Source organism: Eupeodes corollae, chromosome 2 (assembly GCF_945859685.1).
Source record: "Eupeodes corollae chromosome 2, idEupCoro1.1, whole genome shotgun sequence".
NCBI lineage: Eukaryota > Metazoa > Arthropoda > Insecta > Diptera > Syrphidae > Eupeodes > Eupeodes corollae.
This window is the reverse complement of record NC_079148.1, coordinates 134,437,007-134,456,475: the sequence shown is the minus strand read 5'-3', so window position 1 is coordinate 134,456,475 and position 19,469 is coordinate 134,437,007. Positions and strand designations below refer to the sequence as shown.

At 39.1% G+C, this 19,469-nt stretch overlaps 1 protein-coding gene across 1 annotated transcript; it reads right to left on the bottom strand.

Moving 5' to 3' along the window:
* Window positions 1-3,255: 3,255 nt before the first annotated feature.
* On the bottom strand, window positions 3,256-16,927 carry LOC129947975 (dynein axonemal heavy chain 12). Its single transcript, XM_056058767.1, has 13 exons — window positions 14,807-16,927; window positions 14,569-14,749; window positions 10,903-13,557; window positions 10,525-10,839; window positions 10,219-10,461; window positions 9,921-10,160; window positions 9,692-9,856; window positions 5,169-9,639; window positions 4,948-5,109; window positions 4,731-4,888; window positions 3,786-4,675; window positions 3,586-3,724; window positions 3,256-3,525 (listed from the first exon to the last, which is right to left on the bottom strand). The coding sequence occupies exons 1-13, from the start codon at window positions 16,855-16,857 to the stop codon at window positions 3,331-3,333; spliced, it is 11,865 nt and encodes a 3,954-aa protein (XP_055914742.1). The 5' UTR covers window positions 16,858-16,927; the 3' UTR covers window positions 3,256-3,330.
* Window positions 16,928-19,469: the final 2,542 nt, after the last annotated feature.

The following is a 19,469-nucleotide window of genomic DNA, read 5'->3' as shown; positions in this document are numbered from 1 at the left end:
AAATATCATTATGAACTTGTATTGTTTTATTTTCCGAAATTTCTTTTACATTTTTGCATAAGCTTTGACCTTTTCTCACATAATATGAACGTTCGACAAATAATAACACGAATGACGTTCAAATCAACGAAAATTCGATATCGACAATAGAGTTAGATCAATCTCAAATTTCTCTCACTCACGTTTATTCATTCGACTCGCCAATGGTAATAGGGGTATAAGTCATATTTGCATACCATTTTCTAAGAAATGCTTAAATTTACCGAAAACCTTACAAAAACTACTTTTTTCGATCGAAAAGATTATAAAAAAGTCTTAGGTGAAAATGCTGGAATTTTGAACGTGGGCCTAGATTACGAGTACATAAAAAGCGGAACAAAAACGAAACAATTTGCACGATAACGGTGTACATGCAGCTGTGTTCAAAATTATAGGAGTGCTTTTACAAAATTTGCTCAAGTGTTTTTTTTACCATGTGTATCAGCTCATTTCTCTACCGGTATAATATAACGGGATAACGGAACATTAAAGATGATAAAATAATGAACTGGTTTTGGAATTCATAACCGTTTACATTTGTAACCAGAGATCAAATGATTTTTTCTCTCAATCAGGCTATTCAAAACAATAGGAGTGTGAGTTATATTGTACTTAAAAAAAAATCAAAAACTTAAAAAAAATAAACAGTAAGTAACTAAATTAAAATAGGAATATTAAATAGTTGGAATATCTAAACAAGTTTGGTTATTTAGTGGGCCGAGGGAAGCACTGCACCGACGAAAAACGGGAAATCATACAAAAGTTGCGAAATGAAGGAAAAACGTATAAGGATATAAAGTTGATGTTAGGGTGCTCTGACCAAATGATCGCCAATGCTGTGAAATATAAAAAAAAAAGTCGAAACCCGGGGACGGAAACGAGAAACGAGTGAAAATGACGATCGTCGTATTGTTCGCTACAGTTGAAAGGATCCTTTTGCGTCCTCTAAGATGATCCAGGAAGATCTAGGACTGGCAGTAAGTAGCGTAACAATAAAAAGCAATTGTTGGAACACAATCTTTCCGCTCGCAGTCCACGAAAAGTCCCGATGCTTACAAAAAAAACATGTAGCCGCTCTTTTGAAATTTGCAAGAAGCCATACTAATTGGCCTGCAGAGAAACATCGAAACATTTTGTGGACTGACGAGACCAAAATTGTTTTATTCGGTGGAACTGGCTCTAGGCAATACGTCCCACGTCCAGAAAATTTTGAGTTTAAGCCTCGGTACACCATTAAAACGTTATAGCATGAAGGTGCTAAACTGATGGCGTGGGCAGTTTCTCATATGCTGGTGTTGGCCCCATGCATCAAATCATTGGCACGATGGACCAGCGCGTTTATGTGGATATAATGTCCAGTGTGATGCTGCCTTATGCGAGTTGGAATATGCCGGTTAAATGGGTATTTCAACAAGACAACGACCCGAAACACACCAGTAAGTCAGCCAAGGAATGGTTTCGGGTCAATGGGGTTGAGGTCATGGACTGTCCAGCTCAGTCGCCTGACCTCAATCCCATAGAAAATGTATGGGCAGATGTGAAACAGGTGTTTCTCGACGAAGACCCTTGAATTCAAGGCAGTTGTGGGACGCAGTCGAGCAAACATTTAACCAAATTCCAGTTGAGCGTTGTCAGGCCCTTCTGAACTCTATGCTACGCAGATGTGCAGCAATTATAAAAAAACAAAGGATTTTCCACAAAAAACTGACAAAAAAATCTTAATAAATATTTTTGTTTTAGTTTTTATACTTTATTTTGTTTACTCCTATTATTTTGAACAATTCGTTTTGGCTACCTTATTTGTTTTAAACAAAGTAGTCTTTAAGCATAACAATAAAAGACTGGATTACTTATTTTGTACAAAAGAAAAAAATAAATTTAAAAAAATTATACAACTTTTGAGTCACGATTTAATTTAAAAAGAACAGGCACTCCTATTTTTTTGAACACAACTGTAGGTACAATCGAATTTGTTCGTTTTTTAAGTTACATGAAGCAAATCGTTCTATGAAAGCTCAATTTTGCAAGGTACCCCATGACGTGGAGTACTGATAGTAGAATCTTATCAAACGGTGCTCTTTTGAGATGAAAAGAAATTCATTCCGTCCGGCGGATATAATTTATTACTTCCATGATGATAAGAAAAGTTGTTCTTAGATAGCCATCATAGCCGGGAGTTTTGGTAAAGGGTGCCATATCATTTTATGCCACAATTGATTTAGTTCATGTAAATTGTAAAAAGACAGCAACCTACTACAAAACTATTTTGGAGACAGCCTTACCTCAGTTCTAGGATATTTTTGGATTGCTCCCGATTATTTTTCAGCAAGACAATGGGCAGGTTCAGATAACATTAGGGACTTCATTTGCAGTCAACTGCATTCTCTGAACGTACATTTTGAACAAGCAACTAGTAAGTTTTTCAACTGTCATAATCTTCAAACTTGGAAATTTACTTCACTTACCTCTACTCTCAGTTCATTGTACAACAACTATCAAAAACAATATTGTCACTCCTCAGGCAAGCTACAAATCCATCACGATTTGTATTTTGTATTGTAGAGAAATATTACTAATTTCTTTTCCAATTTGACAAGGAATAGAGAACAAATAATTCACGGAGTAATAAAGTTCAGCTTTCAGTTGAATTAAAAAACATCATCAATTGTCATTGTGACATAAGTTCACTTGAAATTTACAGTTAAGGAGATTTTTCTTGACTAACTCTCCAGCCAACTTTCCATTAAAGTTGCGTTAATTGGAAGGTAATTTTTTGGCAGCTGGCCAATGAGAGGCTAGAAACTTGTCTTACTTTCAAGTCCCTTATGGCGTCTGAACCTGCCCAATCACTTTAATGTTCACTATTTATGTGTGTCAAAAAAATGTACTAATAAAATTGAAGGCTAGTTTTAGGAATTTAAAGGCAACTTAATATAAAATTGTACCTAAATATTTGTTCTTTTTCTTAGAAACAAATTTTATGAAAATAATTTAAGAATTCTTACAACGTTATTGGCACAGTCTTCAGTTAAAAATAGAAAATAAATTTTAGGGCAGTAAAATACAAATATTGTTTTCATATTTACACGACTCGTTTGTGGCCATAAGTTGTTCTTATTCTACTTGAGCAAGTTTGACAAACTTGCAAAATACTTGCAATTGTGCGAAACAATACATGTAGCTTTTTTTCATAAGTAAAAATCAGTGTAATTCTGTATATGAAGGTATTATTTAAAAAATATAATGAATTCCGTACAAATTTTCGTAAAAAAGAGACCTAACCTAGTTATCTTAATTGCTAGTTTGACAAATCAAAGCTGCACTCCTTTTGACCCAATGAGAAGCTGGTAGCAATGTTTGCAATAAAATTGGAATCACATAATTTGTTGAGTGGCCAGTAGTCGAAAGAATACCCTTTCGCTCTGAAGTCTTATAAAGTGGACATTTGTAACGACTTCCTTCGTCCAATTTAACCATCAATACAGGCTGCAAATTGAATGAAACAATCAAAAATATCGATGCCATCGATCAATTAATTTAACTTACAACCAAATGGATAGCTGGAACATCAGCAATTAAAATCTTCGGTATTTGTTCATTGAGAATTTTTTTTTCCCAATTCCAGCGGGCACCTTCGAGAAATATGCCATTGATGTAAACGCCATCTTCTGGCGGTGAATCCATACTAAACAAAAATAGAAACTTTAATTCTTTAAAACTTCCCTAAGTGGATCTGCATGTGATACCTTTTTGCATCTAAAACAACAAAATCAAATGTAAGGGTGTCGATGGGAATTTTATATTTTCTAGCAAAATTTTGCATTGCCCCAGTTAAGAAAGCTTGAGTAAAGAAAAACCCTGAAATCCAAAATGTCGAAGGTTTACCGTTATCATACCAATTCTGAAGCCATTTGAGACGTTTGTAAAAGTCCACAATATAAGAACTTAGGGGCTTTAGGCTTGGATAAGATTTTGACATCCATTTGGTGGGAATTTTCTTAAACTGAATTGCTTGTATGACCAGTTCTAGTTGAGGTGTCATTACGGAGATTCCCTTAATTGCCTTCTGCAATTCAACACAAGTTGCAATGATTTCTTTTTGAAGCTTAGTAAATCTTTCCATTTCCTGCACAATAACGGTATTCATTGATTCGTTATAATCAACAGGATATTTTTCCTTAGCCATTTCGATATCAAATTCTGGGGGCATATTCGATTGGATTTGATAAATTGTTGCCAAAAGACTAGCTTCACTATCTTCATCACTGGTATGAGCTGAAGAACTTCCCAAAGTCAGGATCATGGAGTCCAGTAAAGTATTGGTCATTTGAAGATCACGAGTAATTCCGGCATTACTGTGAAGTCCATAGACTTCTGGAGGTGGAAGTGATGGTATGTACTCTTGGACGTATCTCAAGATCTCACGGTGTTCCGTTTTTCTAGGCAGAATGTACACATCGTCGTTGGCAAACATATACTTATGATTTGTAGCAGCTTCTTCATTTACATAGTCTGCGAGAATGGTTACGATAGCTCGACGATCCCAAGCATCGGTTACACGCCCACCGTAGTTACACTCAGCAGTGAGATACGATATAGCGGCGTAAGGGACATGATCATATTGATTTAGGAACATCTTAAAATGAGTAATCGTATCAAATTTGTAGCATGAGCCATAAAAACTATCTTACATGAAGCTGTTGCACGGATATTTGAAAGTCCGACTCATTGAATCCATATTGAATGTTCCAGCCAAGAGGACCGAACTTCCTGCGCTCCTGCACAACGGCATGGAAGAAACATATGCCATAGAGGAGTCTTGTGAATGCACGATCCTGTTTGGGGCAACCTAGAAATCAAAGTAAAACAATTTTAAGCTCCTCAATTTTATTAGTCCATAGAACTTACCAGTGTAGAAAGTGTTATCGTTCATAGGTTCGGAGTTGTATGAGCGGATGAGATTTTGCTGAAGCCCTGTTGGTGGTTCATTTGTCATCTTTACGCCATTTTGAAGCAGAGACACGGGGAACTCATCACTGGGATAACTTGTGAGCCACAACCGAAACGTTTCTATAATATAATAGAAGCTTTGTAAATGATTTGTAACATAAAGGACCTTTTGTACTTACGAAATGTATTATAGCTATCCATATTCTCCCACATATATTCCAGTGACGGCATCCATGAAGCAGCCAAATGACAGTTCTGTAAGCAAACCCAATAACCAGCTTCTTGAGCTTCTTCAATCATCTTCATTGCTATTGGGCCCTGGCCCTGTCCCAATGAGATGCTCTTGAATGTTTCGTCAAATCCCATGCGTTCGGCATAGAGTAACAGTGATCCCATTGGATCTGCACCAGGAGAAAGAATAAAAATCAACGGAGTCAAACAATTGGATTCCTGAAAAGAATTGGCAATATCAAATGGAGGTGGTGATACGAATTTCACTCCAAGTTCGGCTGTAATGAAAAGATTTATAGCCATGAAAACTTTGTCCGGCCTCAAAGCTTGTAGAATCAATATTTTTTCAAATCGTGTGCACTTGGTTTCCCAGATTGAAGGCAACGGTAGAGTCTGGGGGTCGGAATGGTCGTAGAACGCAAGCCATTCATTTAGGTTTGCCTTGAACGATTCCACAAAGGACTTGAAAGCAGAAATGTATTCAAGCTTTTGAATGTTCTGCCACATCGCTTCGGATATCCAAGAGGGATCTGGATTTGGCTTATCATCGGCTACATCTTGAGTACCTCCGCCTGTTAGCAAATGCATTACATGAGCCATTTCAATTTGGCGTGCATCCAGCATGAGTTTTGTGGCCAAAATGAATGAATATAGGAGCTTGTCCTTTTCGAAGATCGATCGGCAAACGTTGTTGTAGAGGTTTTGGGTTATGGCATCGACGAGGAATTTCACCCTTCGCGCCAGGTCCTTCGATTTGTTCGCATTTTCGATTGAGTACATGTACAGGTTGATGTACCAATTCAGGGAGAACTGATACATCGGGTCTATATTGGGGAGGTCTGTAATGGTGTAGTACAAGACCGACGAATGCGCTGCCACTGGTTTGTAGTTGAGTCTGAAAGCATCGATTTTCTCCTCGGTTTCTCGCGAAGCCAACTGCTTGGCCACAATGTCCACGGATAGATTCTTGGATTCGTCTAATATACGTATAGCACCCTCATCTTCCAAGATGTCACCTTGGGATGAGGAAAGGGTCTTAAGAATCATATCTTCGGCATCCTTTAGAGCAGCCTTATTTTTCGCTGCTTGCTCGGTTAAAGCCTCTCGCATTTCTTGCAGATCAGGACGTTCCTTTGCAACAACTATACTCAATAACTGATCCTCGAGTCCACTTTGGGTTAGGGCAAAGTTAATTATGGTAACTTTGTTGTAGGTCTCTGGGAGGAAATGTGGGTTCCTGAGATTGCAGGTCATGTACAAGCGGAAGTTCTTCGATATTGGCACGATATTGTCGCCCAAACTTACATACTCCTGTCCGCCTTGGACGAAGGTGTTCTTCAACAGAATCGGATCTAGCGGAACTTCGATCTCTTCCAAAATATTTTCGATAAGCACAGGTTGGCCACTTTCCAGCGAAGTCTCTATGGTTTTCATGTAGTTCTTCTGACTGAATTTGACCACTTTAAGTCTATTGTTGCGTTCCATGTTCTTGATCCATTTATTTGCCTGTCCCTGGGGATCAATAAAAAGGCTGTATCTTCCGGAATTCGATGAAATTATGGCATTCTCTGAAGAGAATGCGTCTCTAGGTAGTCCGTAAATATTCCACTGCTGAATGGCTATCTCCGTGCCAAGACTGCTTATGATGCTATAAACTGTCGAACAAGGAATATTCAGAGACTGACATTTTTTGAACCAGTCTTCAATGCACCGATTTCGGAATGGTGCCGTCAATGTGGCTAGATAAGCAATTACACCGCACGATAGAAGTATATCACCTGGCAAATGGTCGTATGTAGCCTGAAGGGTCTCAGCAGCTTCAGTCCAACGGCTCTTTTCCCCTCCTAGACCTCCGATAAGGGCCTCAGCCCGCCTGAGCTTGTTCTCACACAAATCAGCCACGTCCTGAGTTCTTTCCATTTCTTTATTCGCCTTTTCCAAGTCCTCATTCAAAAGAGCCACCTTGCGCTCCAACGCCTCAGCCATCTCTCGTTTCTCATTGAGGATTTGCATTGTATCGGAGTATTCCTTTTCAGCGGCCTGCAACTTTGCTTTTTTTGGGGCAACAATTTTGGCAACATTGTCGTACAAATCCATTGCAATGATCCACTTGCAGAGTCCCTCTGCAGCGCTTGACGCCTTTGCTACAATTTTCGGTTGGAAATCCTTGTGTGGGATGAAGTCTTTTCGGATTTTTTTCATTATCTCAGGACTGATATTGTCCTTGTCGAAGTCCTTGAGAGCTTGAAGGAAATTCATGTCACCCAGAATTCGCTTGCTGGGACCCCAGTAGTCATTGACCATCTTCCCCGTGGCTGGATCGTTGATTCGATCAGCGGGAACGCCTTTTATCACACAAACCGCCGCCATAACCAGTTTAATTACCGAGGGAGGATTCTTCATAGATTTGACCAACGTTATGTCAGCCGGCTTTAGTGTATTCAAAGCTGAGATGGCTTCCTCAAGTACTGGAATCGCCTGAGCCAGATCCTTCTCACATTCATCCTTCAGCGATTGCGCGGCTTTTGCCTGAGCTCCAGCTACAATTTCGTCCTTCTTGACCTGCTCGGCAGCAGCACTAGCAGCTATTGTCTCGGTATTGATTTCCTCCATCATTCTTCGCGAGGCATTGGCCATTTCCAACAGCTTTGGTTGCAAGGCATTCAGCTGAACCTGCATCACAGAAATAGCCTCGGCGGCAACTTTAAGTGTCTCTAAGCCGCCAATGTATCGCATCTTGGCCTCCATAGTTTCAGTCTGCTTACGACTCACCAGAATTCGGAATGATCGAATTAACTCTAGAAATGAAGCCGAAGTGATGTACACAATGCGATTGGTCTCCGCGAAGAATTCTTTGATAACATTGTTTGCGCTCAAATGAAAATATTGGCAACTAACGACTATGGCATCCTTTACCTCGGACTCCACGTTGACGTCTTCCATGGATATTTTCGCAACCATTTGTAAAGCTTCTTCCGGCCAGATCTGGAACCAATCGATTGTACAACAGTTGACCAAGGACGGGTACAATCTAATCCTGTTTCTTAACGAATCCCCAATTGGACTGAAGCACAGAATTATGTGCAACTTCTGCCGACATCGATTGACAAAATATGAGAACACCTGTAGCGGGGAGATGTCGATGTTACGATTTCCTCCCTGCGCTGCCAGACGAACGAGTTCCAACAGTTCCTGCTTTTCATCGATGGCGTAGATATTCGGAACCTCACCTTGATTCAAAAGGCAATCGATGTCTTGCAGGAAGAGTTCCATTTTAATTTGATTCTCAGTCATCAGGAATACAGTATGTTTCCCAATTCCTCCAGCTTCCTTGAGGATATTCTTTATATCATCGTGCCAATCGTTGACTCCGTAGTTTTTCGTTATTTCCGGTTGGAACAGAGACGTGCCGCATATTGTGGCAGCGAGCTTCGTCAGTGATTGTCTGCCTGAGCCACCGATACCCACCAACAGAGCACTACCACCCTGGATCGATATGATCCGACAGATCTTGTTCAAATGCTGTAGTGCATAGGTGAATAAGGCTATGTCCATTTTGGTCCTTCTAGTCGCATTGTATTCTTCCAGATTCTGATAGGCAATCTTGCTAAAAGTTTCCATCGATGGGACTTCCTCATATTTCTTCTCATCTGGTTCATTGTCTTCGTCCATGTACACGCCAAAGATCATACGATTCACAGCTTCGAGACTCACTTGCCCATCCTCTTCGACATATTGCTCGAAGAGGGTCTCAATTCGTTCCTTGAAATTCTCTTTGATACACTCATTGAGCTTTCCGAAAATCCAACGCTGATCGGTCTCATCGACCAAACGATCATAGAACACCCGCATAGCCTCGTGATACCAAAGACGAGCAAATATCTTCTTATTATCCACCGACTCCTTCCTCAGCAGAGCACAACCAGTTACAACTCGGGAAATGTCCCGTGGATTAAAGATATAATGTGACTTATCCGGTGTTGCCCTCAACTCGGTTTGAACGTACTTATAAATCTGCTGAGTAGCACTTACGATTTGCTGACTGCTCTGAAACACGTCATGACTATGACCTGACTTCTTGAATCCGTTGAGGAGCACATAGACAAATATTCTATTCATAGTGTCCTCGGCGAAGGTGTTTATGGAGAATATGTTGAAGTGGCACAGGAACCGGGCGTAAACATCCTGTCGACTACCTCCAGGCAATCCACAGGCGCAAATTATTAACAAGTTTTTAAGAAAAATCTTTGAGGTATCCTTAAGGTCATACACATGTCCAAAGTCGAAATATTGTCGCAGAAGCTCCAATGGCGGTTGAGCACCATAGACCTCCTTAGCTGGCATATTCATATCGTCGACAAATATGAGAGCAGTTTGACCTTTCGGTGGGCCATAAATACCTCGTTTGAGTTTAAAAAGCTGGAAGAAAAAACGTATTAACCATTAGACTTTACAAAAGCTAAGCAATCACCTTAGAAATGACTAAATCCTGTGTCTGATTGGCAGTTATCATGACAGTGAAAGTCACAAACGTCGACATGTACTCCTGGGGTGAGAGCTTATTCATAAGCATGTTCTGGATGTAGGCACTCTTTCCAGTTCCAGTTGGTCCAACAAGTAAGAACTTCTTCTCGTGCTAAATAGAGACGTACAAAATAAATCTAAGCTACCTTTCAAAGATGCCTTACAGAGTTACCTACCTTAATGTGCATTTCCAATAAATGCATATACCTTGCAGTGTCAATCGTTGGTATTTGAACCCCAGAAGCTGCTTCCTCAGGCTCCATTTTCTTCACTAACTCCGGCCAGTATTTCCATGAACCTTTCTGTTTGAACATATAAACATAATCTACGAGAAGACCTTCCATTGGATAGGCTACTTCAAGTTTATCAATAGCTTCAGGTATGTTACTTTTGCCTTCTTCATCTTGGCTCCATAACTATTAAAGATTAATTTTAAAATTAAAAAACAGCTGAAGTATGATTTTGGCAATTTACCTTTCTTAAAAATGTATCGAAATGGAGACGTGAGTTTGTGTCCAATATTCCACCAATGCCCCAAACAATGGAATAAAGCATTGATGCTTGGAGATAAGTTATCATGTAACGTTGGAAATCTTCGAGATTTTCTTCGATAGCTTCTTGCATTAACATCTCAAAGAGATCAAAAGTTGTCCGAAGGACACTGAACTCTCCAGGTCGTAGGAGCTGAGTACACGATCTTCTAATAAAGGCTTGGCACTAAAAGAAACCAATTGTTAAATACCAACTCGGAAAGGCCCACAACGCCCTGCATACACCTACCTGTGGCAAAAGCCAACTACACAAAGCCATCACATATACTTTGCCATCCTCATCTGCCCATCTTTCATCGCATCTATTGAGCCAGGATTTAGTAAAGGTTTGCCAACCAAGAGTAGCTGTTTCCATATAAATCATACCACAACGTGACACAGTAGCCGGTGAAGCTTGAGCCAGGTCCATAACTTCAAAAATCATCGACATTTCATTTGACATTGTTACCACTTCACCGGAAGTCAAACAAAGCTTCTTATTGTCATCCAATACTGTATTCATGTTTTCTATCCACACAGCATCCACCGGGCCATCAAAAATAACCTAAAAGAGAAAATAAAAATATAGGTTTTAGGAGTTTTGGAAATGAAATCAAGACCATCTTACCCATTTACGATCTGGAGAATTGTCCATCGCAAAGTTCCGGAATATCGTGGCAACTATACCGTCTGTCCATTCGTATGACACCGGATCGAATGCGCCGTATAGTTGATTCATAGTTATAGCTTTGGGATTTACTATGCCCATTTGAACGTCTTGAAAGTATGGACTCGATCCGGTGTCCTTCAGTGAGGATAAGATTCTGGCGAGAACTTGCAAAGTTTTCGTTTTTCCAGCCATCGGCTCGCCGACCATCATGAAGCCATGTCGAACAATCATCATCTCGTAGGTTTGAATGACTTTTGTGAGGAAGCTGTCAGTCGGCTGGAGATTTAACTCCCCACAGATGCGATTGAACGCCTCGGTAATTAGATTATAGTCTGGACTAGGTAGAGTTACTCCAGGGAACAAATCAGAAATGATTCCCTCGAAAAGCGGAATATCAAAGGAGAGAAATTTGGGCAAATTTACATCCAAAAGTGATCGAAGCAGTAGAATGTCTTCATTTTCATCGGGAAACATCTTCTTGATGTTGCCGCAGGCAGACAGGACGCTTTTCACAGCTCGCATTCCATAATCGTAGTGGTTTTGTGATGACAGCTGCTCTGAGCACAGTCTGTAAGTGGTGACAATCTTCACCGCAAGATTTCTGGCATTGACAAACCCGAAAGAGTACAGAGAGATCTCTCCAATCATCGCATAATCTGGGACCATCATTGCCACAGATCGAAAAAGAACCTTCAGATTGTCGGGAAGCTCGGAACGACCCGCATAGCCGGGATTCATTGTGATGCAAACGTAACACGCAGGATTCAAAGTCAATTCGGTTCCTTCGAACATGAATTTTGTTGCGTTACTTCGAACGGCCTGGATTATACATAGAATCTGCTGAGCCACCACTGAAAGAACCTCAAGTTCAATACGGTTGAACTCATCGAAGCAAGCCCAAGCGCCACAAGAAGCAAGGCCTTTGAAAAACTTCCCCATTGCCTTGTAATCCAGTCCGTCGGAGCAATTGAAGACTTTGCATTGCACAGCAAGTGCCTTGGCAAGATCTTTTGTGGTTTCTGTTTTTCCAGTTCCTGCTGGACCCTCCGGAGCACCATTCAAATGTAGTTGATAAGCACCAATCAAAGTTCGATAACAACGATCAGTGAGAGGCGTAATAACAAGCCGATCCGAGTTTCCAAGGTATTCATTTGCATAAGGAACTGTTGCATTTATGATTCGAACAAGAGTATCGTCCTTCTCCCAGTAGTATCTTAGCTGCGACAGCCATGCGAAATCTGATTCGTCAGTTACGTCCGCCTCAATGAGACCGTTTATCACATCCTTGGCATGAACATTTATGACTATGAGTGACTTTATGGTGATTCTGCCCAAATTCGAGATATCCTTCCGACGGATTAGCGCCACAATATCAGTCAGTTCTTCATTCAGCTCCTTAAGAAACATGGACATTGCATTCGGTTCCGTAGATCGTAGATGAAGATGAACATTTGTGGCCCAATAAATCTGGGAGACACATAAGACCACCATTTGCGGCCAATCCACCACCCAATCGCCAAGCTTCTTTTTCGGGTAGTCATAGTAGCTGAGTTCGGTTTGGTACCTCACGGCAGACAGCATCTGTTCCTCGACACCAACCAGCCATTTTTCAACGCTACCTCCAGCAGCCGAAGTGGACACCATTTCAACGAACTTGATATTTTCCGCCTCGGCGCTGTTCATAGAGAGGACATTGAGTTTCTGATCAAACTCAAGATTATTGATACCCTCGAAACATTTCCCCAAGTGTGGCTGAACCCTAAGGGGATCCTTAGTTTCGGAGAGTATCTCGAGCATTTCATCGTTGGACAGAAAGAAGAACCTCGGAAAATACAAACGCTTCTTCTCCAAATAAGCATTCACCCCATTTGTTATGTCATCGAGCAATTCAACAGCTTTGATAAGGGATTCAAGCATTCCCATAGCGGGACCAGTTACCATGACAAGTGGACTTCGTAAAACCATCGCCATGTTTCTTTTGAAAGTTTGCTCCACCTGAGCAAAGAGACGACCCTCTTCGGGCATCTGTGCTATGATGTCTTTCGACGAAAATATAGGCATCAAATAGAGATAGTTCGACTGGACTTTTCCCCATTGCTCCAGCGTTCTATTTACTCTAATTAGTTTATCATACCATGCGAGAACTTCTTGTTCGCAAGGCTTCATAAAAGCCGAGCCACGCATCGACAGGGTCTTGAGAATGTGATCATCGAGCAGAGCTTGGATATCATCCAGGTTCGAAAGTATTTGTACACTAGTTTCTTTATATGGTCCAGTGGGAAAGCTTATTGCATCCCATTCCTTGATCATGGCAAAGAGATTATTTTGCAATTGAAGCTCCTTGTTGGCACTGACGCTTATTATTTCGAAGCTATCCAATTTGGCATCGAGTTTATAGTCGATTAGCTTTCGCAGAGTTGTCCCAGCATCGGGAGTTATATCGAATTCGGCTATTTGGGACATTTCAACCCAATGGCGTTTGCGTAGGGCTGGATTGCACATTATATTGACCATGAATACACCCAAACGGAAGTCTTTTATCCAGTTGATCATTTTGGCGCAGAGTTTCAAGGGCACCGGGTGTTTCTCTGGATCGGGATCTTCTGTTTGTCCCTAGAAGATTAAACGAAAAGAATTATACCAAAAGAAGGACAATATCCCATTAATTTGGGAAACTATTAAGCACCTCCAATATTTAAACCAGAAAACAAAAGAGATGACGTAAAATTTGAAAACCATAACGTATACATATTGGACTTTCTTCAAGCGCCTTAATTTAAGTAAAACAATGGGCAGGTTCAGGCGACATAAGGGACTTGAAAGTAAAGCATGTTTCTAGCATCTGATTGGCCAGCCGCCAAAAACTTGCCTTCGAATGAAGGCAACTTTGTTGGAAAGTTGGTTGGAAAGTTAGTCAAGACAAATCTCCCTAACTATCAAGTCAAGTCTACTCATGTCAAAATGACAGCTGATCATGTTCTTTCCTTCAACTGAACGCTGAACTTTTCTACTCTATGATTTATTTATTTTCTGCACAGCTTCATTGTTGTCTTGGTCAAAATTTACGTTCGAAGACTGAAGTTGACTGCAAATGAAGTTGAAGGCATAAGGGACTTGAAAGTAAGGCAAGTTTCTAGCATCTGATTGGCCAGCTGTCAAAAAATTGTCTTCCAGTTAAGGCAACTTCATTGGAAAGTTGACTGGAAAGTTAGTCAAGAAAAATCTCCCTGATCATAAAGTCAAGTCAACATATGTCAAAATGACAATTGATCATGTTTTTTCATTCAACCGAAAGCTGAACTTAACTCAATGTTTTATTCATTTTCTGCACACCATCATTTAATGGACTTGTAGCTTGCCTGAGGAGTGTTCTGTAGACAATAATGACTTTGGTAGTTTTTCTACTATGAACTTGAAGTAAAGGTTTGTGAAGAAAAGTTCTGAATTTTAAATTTATGACACTTAAAAAGCTAACTAGTTGCCTTGCTCAAAATATACGTTCACAGAATGAAGTTGACTGCAAATGAAGTCCCTTGTGTTGCCTGAACCTGCCCAATGAGGGTCACCTTAAGTGAGTCCAAACTGATAACCTTTTAACACAAAAATTCGAAAAAAAAAACTTACTCGAAAACGGCAAACAGGATTACCAATTAAATCCTGTTTGATTTTATTCCGGTAATATTTTTGATTTTTCAAAAAGTCTTTATAGAAATTATCGGTCGTCTCTTCAACAAATTTGGGTTCCAAATACTCGAAAGGTCCATCCATCCAAACAAAATAATATCTCAACCATCGAATGCATAACCTAAAATAAAGACAAAATATTGAATTAAATTCAAAACCGTACATTCAAATTGTTTACCTCATTAAAGTTGCAAATGGATAAACAAATTCATTGAGAACCTCCATAGTAGGATACTTGGTCTGTGGGATTTTGTACAATTTTTCTTCCTTATTGATCCACTTGATGTAATCATCAAAAGTCTTCAATTGATCAATGAAATTCTGCAGCAATATATAATACTCCCGAAACTTATCAGTATCGCACATATCATTTAGAACGGTCATTTTCGGTATGAATTCAAGAATGTCCGTATTAAGTTTTTTCACAACGTCCTGCAGATGTTCCTCGAACATAAATTTATATTGTTCATGTTGGAAAGCATTCAACTCGAAGACTTCATTGATGTCCCTCAACCAATTGATTGTGCGAACTGTCAAGTCAATGTGCTCCTTAGTCATTTCGGTGAGTGAAACAAGATCTGTGCCTATTCGCAAGCAATACTGAATTCGATCTCGAAGTTCTGCCATTTGGATGTTTTTTACATAGATCATGTTCTCTGCCCCTTCGAGGAGCTCCTCTGTGGAACGGGGGATTTTCAATGCCTTTGCCTTGATGTCCTCAAAGGTGTCACATATTCTCTTTTCGGCTCGCATATGTTCGATTACAATGTGCTCGGTAATTCTTTGGATTAAACTCTCTGCAAGATCTCGAAGTTTCTCAATCGCTAGTCCGTTATTTATCAGAGCTATATCAAAAAACTCTCTCATTGGTTCACTTCGCAACATATCAATATACGCAAAGTAGATTTCGATCTTTTTAAAGTACTCCTCGAATGTCCGCGGCTGTCCCAAGAACTCTTCCAGATCGTCACGAATTTCACGACTATACAAGCAGTAGTACTTGCACTGGAAACGTTTCAAGTACTTCTTAACGGGGATGTATGTTTGGAGCACCCTTCTCCTTAGTTTCTGCAAATACTCATCCAAGAAGGTTTGATTTAATTCAATGGGCAAAAATTCGCCGCAATACCCCGACAAATAGGGATTAATCTGGGGTCTTAAAGGGTCCATATCAGTTGAAGAAGTGGCAATGTCCAAGGCTATTGCACAGAATCCCGCCTCGATAGTCTCATAAGTCGGACTTAGATCGATGCACTCACGAGTCTGATAATAGTCGATGTTAATCAGAAATTGGGGTATATCTTTAGGATTGCCACATAGTCGAAGCAGTCCATCCAAAGTTCGGACCTTCAAATTATTTATCTGTCGGTTAATGAGACCTTCAATGCAATTGAAAGCTTTTGTCCATCGAGCCATAGGGATGGTTTTTTTGCGATAGTGCTTCTTCACGATGCCCACAATGCGGGGATACCAATTCCAGCGAATGAACGAAGTTCTTGTTTCGATATCCAATTTGCACGCCTTCACATATGAATACAGCAAAATCGTTTCTAAGTCCTTACTCAAATGGAGATACTCATTTCTGCTGAAATAGTGAATCATCTCTGGAAAATCAGACTCAGAAAGCGCCAGGACCGCTCGAACAAATGGGAACACAATCAACAAATTATCGTTGAGTTTCTTTTTATTTGCGAGGAACACCTTGGCGTAACGTGCTGTTCGTCCTGGGAACTGAAATCCGAAGTCAGGTTTAGGCAGATTAAAATCCTCCGGATCTTCGTCATCGAATTCTGGATTACGAAGAATTTTTTTCATGCTAAAGATTTTCATCAGCCTATCGAATTCCTCATGCACTTCGTTCATATAAGACTTCACCAAATCTGGATACTTAGCTTTGAGCTCTGCTGGGGCATAGCTTTTGATTTTGGCCTCGATCGATGAGAGCATCTTTGGCACAGGAATCTTCCGTACATGAATTTTGAGCTGATCAATGTAGTAGGACTCCCTTTGAGGTCGTATTGGCTCAAGGTAGATTCCAGCTCTTCGAGCTAACTTGATTTTTTCTTCAATGGCTTTTTGTTTAAGCAGAGCAAAGTGCCGCTTCTCTTTCACTTCGGACAAGCGAAATTTCAAAAGTGGATTTTTCATATACTCTTCATTGTCGTACATGGTTAGGTCACATGGTGGCTTATGAAGACGCTCGAGCTTTTTCGTAAATATATTGCTCATTATTATTTTCTTTTTTGATTGTTTTTTTTTTTTTTTTTGAATGTCAATTTTTCTTTGAGTATGATTTTTGAAATATTTGAAAAGAAACTAAACAAAAAAACTGTTTATTCAAAATCAACATAATCAAACTGCTGTTGTAGCAACGGGTTTTTGTTTGTAAACAAATCCCTAATGCATATTGTTATTGGTTACCGAGGGTCACGTTATGAACTCTGGAACTAAGCAGACCTCAATATGAAATAAGTTAAACCAAAATATTAAAATGACCCTTGGTTACCCATGCAGAAAATATTACCGCAGGCGGTCATGACCATCAACAACGTACCCTTTGTTTTACTCCTTATTATTAATGAGCTATTACCTTATGAATTACGAAGCCTATTCTTTTTGAAATGGGTAGAACAATTATTTATTGAATGATACAATTATGTCTATACTATATACATACGACCATTCAAAAATAACATTTATTAATCTATATTTTAACTTTCCTTTCACTTAAGGAAAGTTCCACGTCCAGAAAAGGCTATATTATATTAACCGGTAATAATTTTTCAAATTAAAATTTGCATTTATTGCAAGTAATCATTTTCATTGGACAGGATCAGGCGACATAAGGGACTTAAAAGTAAGGCAAGTTCCTAGGATCTGATTGGCCAGCTGCCAAAAAATTATCTTCCAATTACGGCAACTTTAATGGAAAGTTGACTGGAAAGTTAGTCAATGAAATCTACCTAACTATTAAGTGAAGTCTACTTCTATCAAAATGACATTTTTACCAACTTTGAGTAATGTTTTTTTTTAGATTTTTATTTTTTATAAAAAAACTGTCAATTTGATTTTTCTCAAAATTTTATCAGATGTCAAAAACTTATTCTTCGTTGCACAAAATTGTTTTGGGGATGAAATCATATTTTATTCGTCAAATTCTGGAGGTGACAATTTTTTTTTTAGTTTTTTTGATTTATAAAAAACTTCTTTGATATCACGTTACAATATATTATATAAAATTTAATTCAAGTCTCTAGCTTTTTTTGTTCGTAAGATATTTAGGGTTAACCAAAATGTTCAACTTTTTTTTCAAACTGCTATGGTAAAAAAACCACCCACGCAATTTTCTTGAGAGCCCTTTCTGCATTTTTCTGCCTTATTATCTGTACAACAAAATTTATTTGAAGTCGATATCTCTTCTGGTTCTTGAGCTATGGAGGACGAAAAAAACGTCAGGAACGTACGGACATCTTTCTAAAAATCTTTTATTTCGACTCTAGGGACCTTGAAACGTCGAGAAATGTCAAAATTATCAATTTGACAAATCGGACCCATTACAATAACTTCCTATGGGAAGTAATAACTTATATTTCCTTACAATATAAATTACAAACCGTAGTGGACTTCTACCTTACCTGAGGAGTGTTTTGTAGACATTCATTTTGTTGGTACTTTTTGTACTATAGACCTAAAGTAGAGGTTTGCGATGTAAAGGTCTGAATTTGAAACTCCTGACACTTGAAAAACTAACTAGTTGCCTTGGTAACAATTTAAGTTCAAAGAATAAAGTTGACTGCAAATGAAGTCTCTTATGTTGTCTGAACCTGCCCATTATAAATTTTACAAAAGCTCGACTCGTAGCTTTAAAATATTTAAATATACAATTGAACAAGAACATAATGTATGTATAATGGTATAAAATTAAAAAAAAAAGGTATGATTTGATTGTATAAATATTTGCATTATATGATTTATGTATATTCCGTTATTATAAACCTTCTGTAGTTGTAGCTAGCTCTGACAAATTTGACAAAATTCCCCCAATCTGACCCATTTAAAATTTCAATCGTTTCCTGTACTGATAGAAAACTTCGTTTTCATCTAAACAATATTTTTGAACTTCTACACAGGAAGCAATTTTTTCCCATGTCCTCATCCACCAGTCCTTATTCCGAATTTCGTAGAGCATCATTATCTTACATAACCGAGTTCCCCGTAGACCAAGCTCTTTAATTAAATAACCAGCTTGCAACTTTAGACTTAAAGAAAAAAGTTTTGGCAGGCCTATTTCCAAATAAATTGAATACTTTGGTGCTGTTAAGCGAATATTGAATATTTTCTTTAAGAAATTTCTTTGTGCCGCATAACAAAGCGAAGATTTCACGGCTGCATTCAAAATATTATATTTTGTTGAAATGTTTATGTGATCGTTAGAGAAAATCTTCTTTCAAATATCATTTTTTTTGTTATAATAAGCACACACTTAAGGGGATATTACTACCCTTATTATGCAAACATAGTGTGAGGACTAGGAAAGGGAGAGAGGGGTTGAAAGGAGGTGTCGGTGCACATTGGTTTTGAATTCCTGAATATAGTAATGGCTGTAAAAGACAGAGTGTGGTAAGGAATTCCACATTCGTGTAGTACGGTATATTGATGAGCATTCCTAGAAGCGCGAGTATTACGGTTGAACTGTTTAAGGGGAGGAATGCAGCTGGCTATTTCACGAGAGCATAAACCGTTAAAAATACTGTAAAAGAGGGTGAGACAGGAACTTTACGACGATGTTCGAGCAACGTAAATGATCCTACGATGGTATTATCACCAATCAATCTAAATGC